Source organism: Triplophysa dalaica, chromosome 8 (assembly GCF_015846415.1).
Source record: "Triplophysa dalaica isolate WHDGS20190420 chromosome 8, ASM1584641v1, whole genome shotgun sequence".
NCBI classification, from domain to species: domain Eukaryota; kingdom Metazoa; phylum Chordata; class Actinopteri; order Cypriniformes; family Nemacheilidae; genus Triplophysa; species Triplophysa dalaica.
Window position 1 is genome coordinate 15,802,140 of NC_079549.1, and position 12,196 is coordinate 15,814,335.

Consider the following 12,196-nt stretch of genomic DNA (forward strand, 5'->3'; position numbering starts at 1 on the left):
GTGTGTGTGTGCGTGTTTGCGTGTGTGTGCGCGCGCGCGTGTGTGTGTGTGTGAGAGAGAGACATTGTAAGGGACAACTCGGGGGCTTCTGGCAGTGACTCGTCAATCATGGCACTGCTGTTTAAAACAAACACTAATCAGTCAAACCCTCTCAACCTGTGACTCTCTTTCTCTCTCTTGCTCTCTCCATTTAAAGAGACAGTCACACTGTCCTCCGGTTCCTCCTCTTTCTCTGTCTTCCGTTCACTGTTGCCGCTAAAACAATTGCAACCACACCGCTCAGATCGCAGTGTTTGCCAAACAATTACCTCATTTGTTTATCTCAGCCGAAGGTAGACTATCAGTGAAACTGATTTGTTGTCCCATTCAATTATTTTCTCATTTCATTCATATTCATTTTAACAACTGTTATCAAATGTTGTACTGTATCAATATTTGTTGTTCCGCATAAAGAATGGATGAGGGCGTGCAGAAATATAGTGACATTTTTGTTCAAATGTTACCCTGGACAACAAAACCAGTCTTAAGTAGCACGGGAACATTTTTAGTTATCGGCAAAAATACATTGTTGGGGTAAAAATTACAGATTTTTCTTTTTCCAAAAATCGGTAGGATATTAAGTAAAGATCATGTTCCGTGAAGATATTTTATTAATTTCCTGCCGTAAATGTATAAAACTTTCTTTTTTTGTGAGTGGGTGGCCTGCTACAATGCCTCAGATTAACAACTTCAATGGCGACTTTATCAATATTTTGCTTTTTTTGCACCCTCAGATTCCAGCTTTGTAAACAGTTGTTGTTCCACCAGATAGTATCTTATCCTAACAGACCATATATCAATAGAAAGCCTAGTTCTTCAGCTTTCATGTGATTTAAAAATCTCAATTTCGAATTTAATAGTTTTGTCATCCAGGGTCACAAATGTGCCAATCCAGCCTAAGTTTAGTAGATCTGGCAATTTTTTGAGGGAGTTTTTAGAAACATTTCATTTTAGAGAAATTGCATCAAAAATCATAATCACAATGTTTTTGCCAATATTGAGATTCATCACTGACTTTTGAAACAAGGTAATCAAATGACTTTTTAATTTCTTAAAAAAAAAGTAAATTGTAAGTGGCATTCATTAATAATTTCATATTGATTATTTAGTTTCTGCTTGAATTTGCGACTACGATTAATTGCACAACTCTAGGTTTCTCAATAAACTAGTATTGACAGTAACAGCCATATTGAATCCCATGATTAATTCTACACATATTATAATATCATAAATAATAGGTTGCCCTAAGAGCCTCCTTACATACTTAGTTTGAGCGTGATTGATAAAAAACACAAAATATACAAATTCAAAGACGATTTTAATGTTTTATTAGAAATGGTGATAAGCGTCACCGTACAATCGTTTGGCAACAATAATGGCAAAGTGAAAACTTGATATTGTGAGAGCCCACTATTGTTTTAATACAAATTATACAAACTCCAGTTAAACAGTCCAACTATCCCACAATGCAACCCTGCAACACCTCAGCGAGCAGTGAAAAATGCTCAGCGCCTCGACGACCGACACCTCGCGGCCCCCGCTGTCAGGATAGTAAAGGCCCGGATCTATTTGCATGAAATAAATAAAAGTGATCGCTCGTCAAGCATGCTGCAGTGGCAAAAGGTTTCCTCTCCCAGATGCAATCTCCATCTGTGCCTCGGCCACCCGCTCCGTCACATTACGTCTCAAATAATTTCACCAGAACGCTACTTTTATTTACATTGTGATGTTTTTTTTTCCTCTTTGTTTCTGGATCTTTTCTCCCTTTTTCCGTTCTCTCCACTCTGGCTGCATCCCGCTGTGAGAACGTTTTATCTTAACGTCGGCCGCCCCAGATCGCATGGGTTCAGAACTATAGGTGAATGGATGTGGGCTAATTAATAACTTGTCGGATAATGATCGGTGAACATGGTGAGGAGCTTCTCTCTGCGTCGTGGCTGATGAAAAGGATGAGGTTTATTAGTCCTTACAGAAGAGACTGACCCACTCAACTCTCTCTGTCTCTCTCTCTTTTACTCTCTCAAAACGCCCCGTCTGCCCTCTCAGTTGAGGGTAGAGCCGAAGGGACGGTAAGCACACAAATGTGCACGCACATGCGCGAGAACCCAGCGCCTCTACTGTGATTTAGAGTGCCCCAGATAATGAAGCCATATAAGCCTGTTATTTGCTGTTTTATAGCTTGTTTTATGAAGGTGAGCTGACAAGCACCGTCCATAATAGTTCCTGTCAGTTAAACTGACAGCATTACCAAGAGAAAAGGGCCCAGAGAAATTCAGCGCTCCAGAGAATAGCCGGCCCCTTTATGTGGGCTGCACTCCTTTGATGGCCATCAGGCTGCAGGCTATCATTTTACATTTTACGTCGGCTGCTATTGTCAGGAGACTATTATTGCTGCTGAACTCTGGTTAAATTCACACCTTGCCGCTAATCAATTACAGCGTTGATCCATTAATCAGCTAAAGTGAGAGGAAAAGAAAGAGCCGTGGGCTAAAAGTGGCTCCTCTCCGTTGCTTGGGGCAGTGCTTCACCGGAGCAGTGACTTGTTCGGCAAAACTGTTTGCCTGGGAATGCTCGGATCTGTTATTATCAGTGTATAATATTGTAAAATATATCAGCTTTTGAATTGATGCGTAAAATACTGTTTGATTCATTATGTGTTTTTTGCAAAGATGAAATATAGAGGTCATGGATAAGATTGCAACCTTTTTCGATCCAGTTTGATTTTTGACTTCGTAACCACAAACAATATTGCGGTGATGAGTTTGAAAAGGGCAGATATTTACATCTTGTCATTAAATTATTTATTCATGCTTGAATCATTTCTTAAATTAAACGTCACTATGATAGTTGATCTTTATACCTCTTTACTTCTAAGTTCTAAGGACAGGCACGCACACAACATTTCAAACTACGTTATGCATATCTCAAAATTGTTCTTTCTGTATGCATATCAGCATTAATCTTTCAGGCCGAGGCTGTGTGCCGGAGCATGCAAATGACCTGGTGCAGAGGGAGTCAGCCATCGTTTGGAAAGATTTTATAAAAACATGTCAAACAAATCAGTCCCCCCTTTCCTCCTCGCCCGCTTGTATTCAGATGCTCTCAGTCTTGGAGGTGACACGATTTAACTGTAAATGAAGCCCTGCCACTTATTAAAATGGACAGCACACCCTGGCTCCGCTAAAAGAATCGTTTCTGTTCCAACAAAGTGTCTGCAATAAGCGGGGGAAATGTTAGCGGAGGGCATGATAATTATAGATGGGCCGTATTTGTGTCTGGAGTCACGAGGGCTTTTTGTCAGGACGAGATGAAGGCGAACGGCTCTTTAAGAGTCGTCCACATGTTGAATGGGTGAGTGGGTGGGGATGAATGTTACTCCGGGGGTTAAAAGCTAATTGTGTTGATGCACAAAGAGGTACTTCAAAAGTCCTGGAAAAGAACAGAGCAGGCATCAGGAGTATTGCCGCTGAGGCAGAGCTCTAGCTGTGGGAATGCATCGGGGTTACAGCGTCACCTTTAAAGTGCCTAACCAGACAGGAACGACTTTCTCTCTCTCTCAAACAGCCTGTCGGTCGGCCTCTTTCGTCTTTCCCTCAAAAATGGTGATGTTGTCACCCTCTTCTTGCCAGGTTCTTTGACTGTTTCGGTTTTCTTCACTCCTCTGCCCATATTCCGCTGTCAGTCTTGCGTTTGTTTCTCTCCCTCGTCCCCATCGCCTGTTAGACGCCCCAACCCCTCGGCCATCCAGCAGTTCCTTGTGGGTTTTTGTGAAGTGGGGAGGGAAGCACTTCTTGTGTAGATTTTTCAGTTCTTCAGTGTGTCATTTGGCCGTGAGGGCCATTGTCTACAGCTCCTTTTCTCCGCGCCCCTCCGCCGCAACGAGTTGTGTCTTTCCCTCATGATCAGCACTTTTGTTGCCTTTGTTTCTGGCTGTACCTCAGAAGTCCATCTCCCCTTTTATCTCCCTCCCATTCAAACCGAAAGGGAACAGTTGTGCTCTGTTGTGGAGATGTTCCACTGGATTTTCACCAGTGGGGTTTCCTTTCAGACCCTTCAAAGTGCTACAATGGAGCTCCAAAGGCCTGAATGGCTATTGCCGAGTGCACACTCTTAGTAGGATCCCTTATTTTGTTTTCCCGGAGTCAATAAAAATGCTAAGTTAAAAGGTAACCCCGTTGCCCTCCCCACACCCTACACTTGCTCCCTCCTTTTGAAGGAGCCTTCTCAATTATTTCAAAAGAAAAATTAATGGGAAAATTTTCAGTTTCCAACCTGCTGTGAAAGAGAATACAACGGGGCAGTTGGTTTCTCACATCGGGTTGTAACTTTCGTTTTTTCACGTGTTTATTAGCGTCAGGATTTGCAGCTCCTGGTAAAAGTTTGTTTGGGGGCGACCAGGTTTTGTCAACGTCTTGCCGTCATTATTTTGCCGTCTCCGCTCTGGTGCAGTGAATTGGATATAGACGTTTCTTGTGCTGCGGCCGGGCAGGCAGTCATGAGTCTTTAGTCCAGGAAACAAAAACACTGTGATGCTTGACAGCTGAGCTGTCTGTAGTCTGAGCCTTTGTGTGGAGAAGAATTAGAGCTTAGAGTTTGCGGTTTGTCAGTCTTTGTGTGTGTGCAGCTTTGTGGAAGAACAGAAAGAAAGAGCGAGCAGCCCTATTCCAGAAGGATTACAGGTAGATGCGTTGGCCATTGCGCATAACTGCTATGACTTCAGCCTCATTGTGCAGATTAGGGCGTAAAATCCACTCTAATGAGGCAGCGGCGAGGGGACGATGGAAAAACGGAGAACAGGAGACTTCTAAGATACTGTTGCCAAGGTCACCAGCCACCAGCTGATCCTGTTACGAGAGGATCAGATATGTCTGACGGCCCCTTGAGGGACAGGAGGAAAGGGGAGGGTGGGATGGTAAGGCAGAGAAGAGAAGAGAGTTTCAGTTTGTCTTCCTGACCATCATCAATGCCCAATGGTTAATTTGGCCGGATTTTTAGCGCTGGCCCTCGTGTCTCCGACTAAAAAAACAAGACCGATCCCATGCTGAGAAGCAGCTTTTACTGGGATTGTTTTAGCCTGGTGCCAAGAAGAGGCGGGGGGCAAGACAAGGCCTGGAAATGGGATAAATATTGATGACTGCTTGACCGTTTATTTTTTTCTCCGTCTTCCAAACTATTTCATGTTTATGCATCATAGCACTGATTTGTGTGTTGCTGTTTCCCCCCTTCTGTTTCATCCTTCTACCCCTCAATTCCAAATTTAATTTAAAAGCCCGAACGCGACAGATCCTGAAAATAGTTTGCATATTAAAAAGATGCTGATTATCGCAGAGTAGAAACACAAATCTTTAATTTTGTGCATTTTAGACACAGCGACTGCTGTTGCTGCCAGACGCTGGAAATAATTGTGAAATCTGCATATTGAGAGGACTGCAGTTGACTTGTATGAGACAGGAAAGTGAGGGGGGGTTAAATTGGACAACATATTTATCCATGGTTCCGTGTCCAGAGCTGTTTATGAATACATGAAACAGAGGAGTTTGAAGGAAATACAATGCTGCAGCAGACAGCTAAAACAAAACGTAATTTTCTTTATTCTGTACCGAAACTGACATTTTTATTACTATTCCGACTAAAAGTCTATTATGTGATTTCCATTGCTTCTTTGAAGACGATTTGGCCCATTGTTTGTTTTGTCAGTGTTAGAAAAGATAAATGCTTGTCTTTTGGTTTTATCATAAAATGCACTCTTAATCTAAAGTTGTGTTGTAGCACTTATTATTCTAAATGTCACCAACATGTTTTTAGTTTGGACAAACTAAGTGGGCGGTAAAATGAGTGTATCTTAGTTTGTTCGGCTACAGTATCATTAGGAGAATTATAATGGCTACTTAAGTAGATGCTACAGTCTTGCAGTAAATCTTTAAATCACGTTTCCTGGTACGTTGGTATTTTCAAACTGAGGGCATATGAACCCATACATACCCTCACCTTCTACTTGTGGTCTAATCTCAAATTGTGAAGAAAGTAAAGTATAGACTCCATGAGAACAAGAGAAATGTTTATGATCCTTTTAATTCTAACGCATCTTCATTTTCTGAGTCTCTTCAGGCAATTGTAGCATATCACTTAGCTACAGGCGAGTATCAATGTCTGACCAAAACACCAGTGGATTCTGTATTCTCTCCGGCCTCCTTATGTAGGGAAACCAGACTTGCATATAATGAGGACCAGGCCTGTGTTGAAGCTTATAAAAACCGCAAAGAGCAGAAAACCTCAGAACTCTCACCAGTAAATCCACTAACTGCTAAACTAACTGCCTCGTGCTATCATAGCCTTTCAAGTCCAAAAACTGAGGACTGCAGAAATGTTGTATACATCGGGGATTGCTGAACTTATAAAACATATATCATAGTTTAATGACAAGGCAAAATGCCGGACAGATGTATCAATAAAGCGGTCCAGATTGCGTAACTCGGAAGCTCTGTATGGATCTGGTTGGGAAGACCGGCTCTCTCCAAATGGTTCCAGAGCTGCCGTAGCGCTGTAATAACATTTATTGCTTGTTTTTATTGCTCATGGTCTGTGTTGCTTTTTATGTGATTTATTGTACACATAATATTGGCCACTTGAGTTACCATTGCGCTTATTAATTTCAGAGTTTTCTTAGCTAAGTGCGGGTCCAAATGAGAAACGGCCAAATCATGTAATCAAATAAATCACTTGGAGAAAAGCTCATTTTCCTGCAGTGAGCTCTGTGAATGAATTGCCATGTTAAATGGTGGTATTAAAAGCTCATTAGACATTGTTAAATGGAATTTTAGGTTGGTTTTTAATGTAAAAGTGGTATGCAACAAAGTTTTAAGACTTCCACGGCTAAGTAAGCCAGCAATGCTAATTAGCTTTGCAGTGTTTCAGCTTAGCAGTTATTATAACTTAAAAGTGCTATATTATAGACGGTTTCATCTTAACAACATAAACAAACGTTACTGCGCATGGGCTCTTTTGTGACCCCAAGTGAACTTCTGGCACACATTCACAAACAATAGAGTGCCGGATATTATTTCTGAAAACAATCAAAAGAAATCAAGAAGAACCGTAACTTGGCTAAAGTCGTCTTTCTAATATGTTGAGTTTAGACTCCGATACCAAGCTCAACCTATAGATTTCAAATGTACCATACTGTTTGTTAAAATGGGTCTTAAATTGTTTATTTAAAAAAATGAACATGCAATAAAATGCAAAAAAAGGTTATTTAAAACAATTATTTTGTAATAAAATAATAATATTATTTAATTTTAACATAAATAAAATAAAATATAAATAGCGTTATTATTTCACACCAGCCAAATACAAACCGGAAGTTTACTTGGGGTCAGGCGCGCGTGTCTGATGAAACACTCAATAAACTACGCGATTTTGAAAACCGTTTATATGTTTATTTTATTAATGGATACATACGTTTTTTGCTGGGTGACATGGCTGTGATGCTGAGATGGTTTCTGTGTTCAAATAACACTTTTTGTTTTGGCTGGTCTCGGTCAATCAATTCCTCCACCTGAGAAATGAATTCCTTTGTGAGAGTGAATTTTAATGCTCTGGGCTGAATAAAAAGCGCTTAAAACAAAAGGGTTTTCAAATGTGCTAAGTGGAATTCTGTTTTAAAGTAAGCTTTCTTCATCATAACAATGTATAATAGTTAAAAACTTAAGCGAGGATTGAGGTTAAGAATGAGCTTTTCAAAGGTAGATGAGGTTGTTTTGCCACATTTAAAATATAATAAAAATAATGAATTAATCAAGCAGTTTCTAGAATTCATGCTAAATAAACAAAATAAAACTAAAAATGGTTTCCTTGTTAAGCTGGTCTGCTTGTTGGTTTAAGAAGGCTGCTGGCCTTTCAGCTGGTCAGCCTAGGAGACCAGCTGGTTGACCAGCTTAAACATGCAAACCATCACTGGATGATTTACAGTTTTGACAGGAAATTAATGTGGTTAAATGCAGGTTCATTGGAGCACTTTGACAGTTTTCTCAGTTTGTACTTTAACCTATGGACGGTTTCATCGGACGCACGTGCCTGACCCGAAGTCAACTTCCGTTCTGTGTTTGGTTATAATAAAACAATTAATTATATATTTAATTTATCTCTGGAAAAATTGTCCGTAGGGTGTGAGTGCTTGAGTGAATGAGTGAGTGAGTGTGCCCTGCGATGGGTTGGCACTCCATCCAGGGTGTATCCTGCCTTGATGCCCGATGACTCCTGAGATAGGCGCAAGGCTCCCCGTGACCCGAGGTAGTTCGGACAAGCGGTAGAAAATGGATGGATGGAAATTTAATTAACTACTCAACAGTTATTGATTCTTTGCAGCTGTCTACCAGAAGTTAATTTTGGGCCACTCAACCTTTATGTTGTAACCGCTAAAAGCCTATTTATAAAAAGTCAAAGAGAATGTGGGAGAATATTTTTATCGGTGGGAGAATGTTTCTTATTAATGTTACAATCATCTGTACATCTGTGTGTCTTCATGCAGCTCGGATGAAATCTCTTGTTATTAAAAGTGATAACATGGTCATGTGCATGTCTACAGCTTAGGAATACACAGTCAGAGGGCTCCCCCGCTGAACACACACCATCACGGTCGACCACAGCACACGTGTGAGGGTTAGCCCTGCGCTTTTGAAAACGCCGAAACCTTTACTGATTTTACCGGTTTGTCTTTTCCTCCTCTATCTCCTTCGAACATAAAAGCAACAGTAACAACTAAACATAGCAAACTTCTCTCTTTCCACATGGCAGCTAGTTTGAAGCAAAGTGAGAACCCCACTGTGTTTAAAAAGCCATAGAGAGAGTAGCGCTGAATGGTGTCTCTCTATTAGACCCCTCATACCTCCGTCAAGCGATCTTCTCTCTCTCTCTCTCTCTCTCTCTCTCTCTCTCTCTCTCTGATAAAGATCCATCATGAAAACCCTCTCCCCCATGGAGTTTTTTTTCTTTACCTTTATGAAATCTATTCTTTAATTACAAGTGCTATAATTTTGTAAGCCTCCTACTTACAAGGTAATTTATTTCTTTTTCAAGTGCCCACTTAAAATGCCTTTTTAACATTTCACCCTGCAGCAGTATCCATCGAATTTAGAAGATTTAATTTGGATCCTCCCTCCCCTTTTGGTTTACCCATGTCTTTTCAAACCCCTATACACATGTTCAATTTCTATACAATTTCTATACAATTTCTATACACCCTATACAATTTCTCTGTTTAGATTCTTTATTGCCAATTCGGGCATTGTAAGCTTTGAGGTATTGACTAATATCAAGTTCCTCTCCCCTCTCTTTCTCTCCTCGTACTAAGTGCAATAGTTTTTTTTTTCATTTCCTCTTTTTCCTGCATGTTGTGGTAGTGCCACTGACCAAATCTGAACACTATAGAATTGAGAATCCCTACCGAGACTCTGTGTACTTAGGCCCACTCACAGCCATAACTACCTGAATTGCTTTTAATTGCCTGGTGTAGCTACATCATCTCGGTCGAGAATATGCCTGCTTGGTTCTTGAGGGCAATTGTAAGCTTGAAAGATGGGATTAAGTGGCTATTGATGTGACTTTAGCTTCTTTCGACAACAAAGACCCAAAGAGAATTCTTAAACCCCCACCTCTCCAAAATCACACTGCTACCCACTTCTTTATTTCAAGGAGGAAAGGAATACAGTCAACTAATACAGTCCCTTCATGAGCAGTGGCAAGCAACCAACAAATGTTGTCGGAGGTAATTACTTGTATGTGATACCAATTATTTGTCGCATTTATTAATGCTAATTGTTTGAACAACCCCGATTTGCAGAAGAAAACAATTAAATGTGTGTGTGGTTATTAGTGATAAAATGTGTTTGAAGTCCTAAAAGAGCATCTCGGTTTCTCTGTTTAAATAAATGCTAAGAAGTAAATAACCAAAAGGGATAGTTAACCCCAAAATAAAAATTCAGGTCATCATTTACCCCCCTCTTGTCATTTCAAACCTGTATGACCTTCTTTCTTCTGTAGAACACAAAAGAAGATATTTTAAAGAATGTTGGTAACCAAACAACGGTGGTACCCATTCACTTCTATTGTATGGACACAAAACCAATGCAAATCAATGGGTGCCGTTCGGTTACCAACAAAAGTATCTTCTTTTGTGCTCTGCAGAAGAAAGAAAGCCATGCAGGTTTAAGATGACACGGGTTGAGTAAATGATGACAGAATTTTTAATTTTGGGAGAACTATACCATTAAGCTATTATTGTTGTGGTGGGGTTTGTAAGACCTTCTTAAATCGTATTGGCTTGGCCTAAAAAAATGTTTAAGCTGTGCTTGCCATTGTGAATTAGCATGAGAGAAGAAGCGTTCGCTCTGATGTTGTCATAGATAAGAGCCTCAGGTCAACGGTGCTTATCCATTAGGAGACAAAGAGGAAAACAAACCTTGTTTTGTCAGTTTGTGAAGATTTGTAAGGGAAATTAAGTTTTTGTATGTCTGGAGGGCTTTGAGATTAAGAGTTTTGTTTTCATTGAAAATGTCTCTCAAAATTTTTATAAACTGAACCTTTACAATGGTAAATTTGTAAATACAGTTTCACAGTATATTCAATTTGTGTGTTTTAATGTGTATTTTCTCAGGGGGATCAGTCGCCGACTCTTGGCAGCGGTGCCCTGGTGTCAAAGTAATCAGCGTGCTCACCATACTTCTGGCACTTCTCTAAAGTACATACCACGCCGCGCCGTACTCTACGTGCCGGGCAACGACGAGAGAAAACTGCGGAAACTGACTTCGCTGGACGTGGACTGTGCCGTTCTCGACTGTGAGGATGGGGTCGCCCTCAACATGAAGGTACCGACTGCCCCCATTCTTTACCCAACACCTGACGTAACCTCAAAATCCTCATCATTCAAAGCTCTCTTTTAGCCAGGTGCTGACCCTTAATCGCTCCAAAGAAAGCTACCTAAGCGCATTGCCTAAAACAAGCACATTTCCGTCCCATTATGTGCCAATAAAGGCAAAAATGCCCCCCTATCACATTCCCTTGAAACAAGGTGCCCACTTCACACAGAGCAAACAGCGGGAAGTCAGCAGATGCTGCAGGTTAAAAGCATTCTCGACCCGCCCACACAGCCAGCCAATTGGCCCTGTTTACCTCTCCATGAAATCGTGATTGGTGCAGGAGCTAAAGGAGAAGCGGTGGAAAGGAGTCTGCTAACAAAGGTTTTTAAGTCATGTTAATAAAGATGATTGATATGGCCAGAGGCTATTCCTGCTTGAGTGGGAAAAAAGAGTTTGACAGACAGCTAAACTATGACCCCTGAGAAAAGGTGAAGGATCCCTATGTTTTGTAACACCCACTAATTTCTTTTTCACTGTTAAGAGGGGGAAAAGGTCTCAAAAGGATACATCAAGTATACACTAAAGCTGAAAAAATAACTAGCTTAATCTTTTGTTAGTCTTTTGTTTAGTTTCAGTGCCTCGGTTTCGAGTTAATCCAGCCTTGACAGTCTTCAAGTGTTGAAAAAGATGTACAAAGTGTCCTGTTTTGTATTTTATTCTCGGCTCTCCAAACATGGCATTGTTAACTGATATAGATCAGCATGTCTGTTTTACAAAAGTTATGGTTGTTTTTACAAGAACTGTATGAAAAGATTAAAGCACCGAACAGTAATTCTGAGTTTAAAACGCGTTCTGCCCAGATAGGATTATTTCATTGAGGAATATTAATGCTAGGTGATCTGATAGGGGGGAAATAACATTAGAGAAGGTCTTGGGTCCCTCTCTAGGCTGAACGTTTTTTCTTTCCTAGCTCATGTCCCTGTCAGGACTGATCAAATTAACGCTGTTTGTACCATCCAAGAAAAAAATGCTAATAACTCACTATAGAAAATAACATTGTGCTTTGCGAGGAGCTTAAATATAATCCCATTGCTCCTCAGCTTTTTGATGGCATAAATCTTTTAGGGCCGTAAGCGCTTGCAATCCTTCGTACTAGACACAGTCAATTTGAAAGACCATATGTTAGTTTTAAAGAGCCTGGCATAGAACGGGGAAAGCTGCGATCTATTATTTATTTGCTAGCGCGCAACTGCGTAATGTAAAAATGAGTTATTAACTCAATAATAAAACGCTTTGCTCCTCGC

The 12,196-nt window shown here is 40.6% G+C and overlaps 1 protein-coding gene across 2 annotated transcripts in view; it reads left to right on the top strand.

The window, feature by feature from the left end:
- The window catches only part of clybl (citrate lyase beta like), a 56,462-nt gene that overhangs the window by 19,509 nt on the left and 24,757 nt on the right, over positions 1–12,196 (top strand). For both annotated transcript variants that reach the window (XM_056754436.1, XM_056754437.1), the window contains exon 2: positions 10,691–10,901. In XM_056754436.1, coding sequence (XP_056610414.1) covers positions 10,691–10,901 — 211 coding nt within the window. The remainder of the gene's footprint in view (positions 1–10,690; positions 10,902–12,196) is intronic.